General features: G+C 41.1%; 1 protein-coding gene across 1 annotated transcript in view; it reads right to left on the reverse strand.

Moving 5' to 3' along the window:
* The window catches only part of Slc35f1 (solute carrier family 35 member F1), a 436,233-nt gene that overhangs the window by 21,728 nt on the left and 408,505 nt on the right, over positions 1 to 6,000 (reverse strand). The window contains exon 7 of the mRNA XM_031348352.1: positions 5,556 to 5,710. Within this exon, the coding sequence (XP_031204212.1) occupies positions 5,556 to 5,710 (155 nt within the window). The remainder of the gene's footprint in view (positions 1 to 5,555; positions 5,711 to 6,000) is intronic.

A 6,000-nucleotide genomic window follows, 5' to 3' on the forward strand; every position in this document is an offset into this window, starting at 1 on the left:
GTAGATGGCAGGAAATAATCAAACTCAGGGCTGAAATTAACCAAGTAGAAACAAAGAGAACTACACGAAGAATCAACAAAACCAGGAGCTAGTTCTCTGAGAAAATCAACAAGATAGATAAACCCTTAGAATAACCAGAAGGCACAGAAACAGTATCCAAACTAACAAAATAAAAAATGAAAATGGAGACTTAACAACAGAACCTGAAGAAATTAAAAAAAAAAAAATTATCAGATCCTACCACAAAAGTATCAGATACTCAACAGAACTAGAAAATTTAGATGAAATGGATGATTTTCTAGAGAGATACCAAGTACCAAAGTTAAATCAGGATCAGATAAACCATCTAAATAATCCTATAACCCCTATGGAAATAGAAGCAGTCATTAAAATCTCCCAACCAAAAAATATCTCAAGGACCAGATGGTTTTAATGCAGAATTCTATCAGACTTTCAAAGAAGACCTAATATCAATACTTCTCAAAGTATTTTATAAAATAGAAACAGAAGGAACACTACCTAATACACTGTATGAAGCCACAAGTATGCTAATAACTAAGCCACACGAAGACCCAACAAAGGAAGAGAACTTCAGACCAATTTCCCTCACGAATATTGATGCAAAAATATTCAATAAAGTTCTTGAAAACCAAATCCAAGAACACATCAGAAAGATCATTCACCAGGATCAAGTAGGCTTCACCCCAAAGATGAAGGAATGGTGCAATATACCGAAATCTATCAACATAATCCACTATGTAAACAAACTCAAAGGAAAAAACACATAATCATCTCATTAGATATTGAGAAAGCATTTGAAAAAAATACAATAGCTCTTCATGCTAAAAATTTTGGAGAGAATAGAAATTCAAGGTCCATACCGAAATATAAAAAAAGCAATGTACAGCAAGCCAATAGCCAACATCAAACTAAATGGAGAGAAACTTGAAGCAATTCCACTAAAATCAGGGACATGACAAGACTGCCCACTCTCCCTTTATCTCTTCAATATAGTACTTGGAGTTCTACCCAGAGCAATTACGAAACAAAAGGAGATCAAAGGATATAAATTGGAAAGGAGAAAGTCAAGATATCACTATTTGCAGGTGATATGAAAGTATACATAAGTGACCCCAAAATTCAACCAGAGAACTCATAAGGCTGATAAACAACTGCAGCACAGTGGTTGAATACAAAATGAACTCAAAGAAATTAGTAGCTTTCCTCTACTCAAAGGATAAACAGTCTGAGAAAGAAATTAGGGAAACAACACCTTTTACAATAGTCACAAATAATATGAAATACCTTGGTGTGACTTTAACCAAGAAAGTGAAAGATCTGTATGGCAAGAACTTCAAGTCTCTGAAGAAAGAAATTGAAGAAGATCTCAGAAGATGGAAAGATTTCCCATGCTCGTGGATTGGCAGGATTAACATAGTAAAAATGCCCATCTTTTCTAAAGCAATCTACAGATTCAATGCAATCCCCATCAAAATTCCAACTCAATTCTTCACAGATAGAAAGAGCAATTCCCAAATTTATCTGGAATAACAAAATACCGAGGATGCAAAAATCATTCTCAACTATAAAAGAACTTGTGGGGGAATCACCAACCCTGACCTCAAGCTCTACTACTGAGCAATTGTGATAAAAACTGCATGGTATTGGTACAGAGTCAGACACGTAAATCAATGGAACAGAATTGAAGACTCAGAAATGAACCCACACACCTATGGTCTTTGACAAAGGAGCTAAAACCATCCAGTGGAAAAAAGACAACATTGTCAACAAATGGTGCTGGCTCAACTGGCAGTTGACAGGTAGAAGAATGTAAATTGACTCATTCCTACTTCCTTGTACAAAGCTCAAATCCAAATGGATCAAGGACCTCCACATAAAGCCAGATACACTGAAACTAATAGAAGAGAAAGTGGGGAAGAGTCTCAAACACATGGGCACAGGGGAATTTTCCTGAACAGAACACCAATGGGTTATGCTCTAAGATCAATAATTCATAAATAGAACCTCATAAAATTGCAAAGCTTTTGGAAGGTGAAAAACACTGTCAATAGGACAAAGCTGCAACCCACAGATTGTTCACAAGATCTATGCCAACCCTATATCCAACAGAGGGCTAACATCCAAAATATTCAATGAACTCAAAAAGTTAGACTCCAGAGAACCAAATCATCCTATTAAAAATAGGGTATGGAGCTAAACAGAGAATTCTTAACTAGGGAATCTCAAATGGCTGAGAAGCACTTAAAGAAATATTCAACATACTTAGTTATCAGGAAAATGCAAATCAAACCAACCCTGAGATTCCACCTCACACCAGTCAGAATGGCTAAGATCAAAACTCATGTGACAGCAGATGCCATGAGGTTGTGGAGAATGAGGAACACTCCTTCATTACTGATAGGATTGCAAACTGGTACAACCACTCTGGAAATCAGTTTGGCAGTTCCTTCAGAAATTGGACATAGTACTACCAGAGGACCCAGCTATACCACTCCTGGGCATATACCCAGAAGATGCTCCAACATGCAATAAGGACACATGCCCCATTATGTTCATAGCAGCCTTATTTATAATAGCCAGAAACTGGAAACAACCCAGATGCCCCTCAACAGAGGAATGGATACAGAAAATGTGGTACATGTACACAATGGAGTACTACTCAGCTATTAAAAATGATGATTTCATGAAATTTGCAGGCAAATGGATGGAACTTGAAAATACCATCCTAAGTGAGGTAACCCAGTCACAAAAGAACACGCATGGTATGCACTCACTGATAAGTGGATATTAGCCAAAAAGAAGCTTGGAATACCCACTATACAACTCATAGACCATATGAAACTGAAGAGGAAAGAAGATCATATGTATGTGTAGATACTACAGTGCTACTCAGTAGGGGTAAGAGAATATTCTCTGGGAAGAAGGAAGAGGTAGGGATGTGGGAGACAGAGAGGCATGGGAGGGAAAAAGGTAGGCCAGTTCAGATATTGGAGAGGATGGGGGAGAAGTACAGCATGTCAGAAATTTAAAAGTAGGTGTGTAGCAGTGGTGGGGGGTGGGAGTAGCCAGTAGAAAATCCCAGATGCCAGGGACCCAAGAGGTTCCCAGGGTCCAACAGGGAGGACTTTAGCCGAAATACCCAACAAAGAGGAGATAGAACCTGTAGAGACCATATCCAGTGGATAGGTACAGCCCCCAGTTGAGGGATGGGGCCACCCACCCACCTCAAAAATATTAATTCAGAATTCCTCCTGTCAAATGGAAATGTAGGGACAAAGAGTGGAGCAGGAGTTGAAGGAAAGGCCATCCAGAGACTGCCCCACCTAGGGATCCATCCCATCTGCTGACACCAAACCCAGACACTATTATGGATGCCAAGAAGTACTTACTGACAGGTGCCCTATATAGCTGTCCCCTGAGAGGCTCTGCCAGATCCTGACCAATACAGATGTGGATGTACAAGCCAAACATTGGACTGAGCATGGGCATCCCAATGAGGAAGTTAGGGCAGGACTGTAGAAGCTGATGGGGTTTACAATCTCATAGGAAGAACAACAAAATCAACCAACCAGACCCCCACAAAGCTCCCAGGAACTAAACCACCAACCAGAGAGTACACAGAGGGTACCCATGGCTTTAGCTGGATATGTAGCAGAGGATTGCCTTATCTGGCATCACTGGGAGGGGAGCCCCTTGGTCCTGTGGAGGCTTGATGACCCAGGATAGGGGAACACTAGGCCACTGAGGCAAGAGTGGGTAAGTGGGTGAGGGCACCCTCATAGAGTCAGGGGGAGGAAGGGGGGGATAGGGAGCTTGTGGAGGAGAAACTGCAAAGGAGAATGACATTTGAAATGTATATAAATAAAATAACCAATAGAGCATAAAATAAAGTAGTCATGTTCTATACTTCAAATAAATACAATTTAAATTTGTCAGTTGCATTTGGGGAAAACTGTAGCCTCTCTCCTACTTTTTGGCATAGTCTTCCAGATCTGTTTCCAGTACCTCCCTCCAATCTACTGGCTTGGCCTGTGTTCCCTTCTCTCTGTTGTATTCTTTCTACTACAAGAATTTTGATCATTCACTTTGGCTTTGCCCCTCATGACGTCAAGTACTTACACTCCTTAGCTTATCATTTCTCCAAGTGTCCACCTGCCCGAACCCAAGCCCAGCTTCATGCGGTTGAAGGAGTTCCATTTGCTAACATGTCCCAACACCCAGTCCTGATCATACTGACTAAGGCCCTTCGCCTGCAGGACATAGGGGCTTCGTTTGCTGCCTTGTCTTCTGGATGTCCTACTTTGGACAATATGTGCTTGGTCATTCCGCATGTGCCTATACTATGTTTTATTTCCCTACTGATCCTTAACTCATAGGATTACTGGAAGAACACAAAGTGGCTCTCTTCTCACATGCCAACTCTGATTGTTAATGAATGCAGCAAGTGTGGTGTTAAGGGGAATCACAGAGGATGCAGGCGTGCCGTATTCAAGTAGTCATTCATGCCCCTGTGAAGATGCATGTAGAGTCTTTGTTGTGTTTTGAATGAGAAATTCCCCCACCCCCCAAGGCAAATGTATTTGAGGACTGGATCTAGAGTTGGTGCTCTTTGGAAAGGTTATGGAACCACTGGGATGTGAAGAAATTGCCTTGCTGAAGCAAGTAGATCATGGGAGAGGGCTTTGAGGGTTTACTAGGCTGGTTCCTGCTTCACTTACGTTGTCTGTGTGCCTTGGAATGTGATAATTGCACTTCTTGAATGCCAGGCCAGCCCTCCCTCACATGAACAGACTGGGTTCATCCTCTGAACTGTGAACTAAAATAAACCCTTTTTTCCCCAGGGTTGGTTTTTGGTTTTTTTTTTTGTTTGTTTGTTTGTTTTTGTCAGTGTGTTTTAGGACAACAGGACAGTAACCAATGCAGTCTTGCCTTTGAAGGGACAGCAATCTTTAGAGGGATCATTTCTTCTTCTTTTTTTTTTCCAGGGTTGATACATTGACCGCAACAGCTTGACACAAGTCATTTCTTTTTTTCTACCAAACCATAGTAATTTAGTTAAGAAACTTCCTTGAGGAAACACAATGGCCTTTTCCATTCATCTTTGCTATAGAACATCTGCAAGTCAGAACTGCTGGGATTATGTCACTTCCGCAAAGAGAACATCATCTACCAAGGGCTTTGGTAAAATATGTTTTGTAGCTGGAGTTTGGGCATTGGGTATAACTTTCTAATCTCAGATTGGAAAACATACCTTCTCGGTTGAACTGACCCCCACTATTAAGAGCTTATTTCCCCATAGCTGTTGCTGACCTTTTGTTGGCAATTGTCCCTCGTTACTGATCTATCAGGACCAAGGGCTGCCTTTATTTTGAGTTGGAATATGAATATACAAACTGTGGATCTCCACCTAGTGCTGAATTCCTATTTACCACATAGAGTCGAGACCCTGTTCGACACTAAATCCCATAACACCCCCACCAGTACTTGATATTCCTGAATTGGTTTTGTTACAGAGAAACCCTGATTCAACCTACCTTGTAGTGGAAGAGGAAGAGTCCACAGAACAGGCTGTACAGATCTGCCGTGAGTAGAGAAAGGTTGACCGAGGTGGCACTCGTTTTCTTTATGACGACTGGCATAAAGCTGTAGAGACCAAACATGCAGGCACTAAAGCCAACATAGAGCAGCCCTGAGGAGTAAGGAAAAGACAATGTCAGGGCCTTTCCAGGGCATCTTCAGCATCTGGACTTAGAGGATAAAGAGAAGGGGTGCACCACCGAAGACTCACTAAAGGTACTTTCTTTTCTTTCACTGTATTAAATGGTGTTTAACATTGGCTGGTACATAGATAACACATAAGTGAGGACTTAAACCTTGTGCTTGGAAAATACACATTCTGCTTCTTCCCATGTAGCTGAGAAAGGACACTTCTTGTTAACAGTACTCTCTCACTCTCTCTTTCTCTCTCTCTCTCTCCCC

The sequence above is a fragment of the Mastomys coucha genome, unplaced genomic scaffold, assembly GCF_008632895.1.
Source record: "Mastomys coucha isolate ucsf_1 unplaced genomic scaffold, UCSF_Mcou_1 pScaffold3, whole genome shotgun sequence".
In the NCBI taxonomy this organism is placed as follows: Eukaryota; Metazoa; Chordata; class Mammalia; order Rodentia; family Muridae; genus Mastomys; species Mastomys coucha.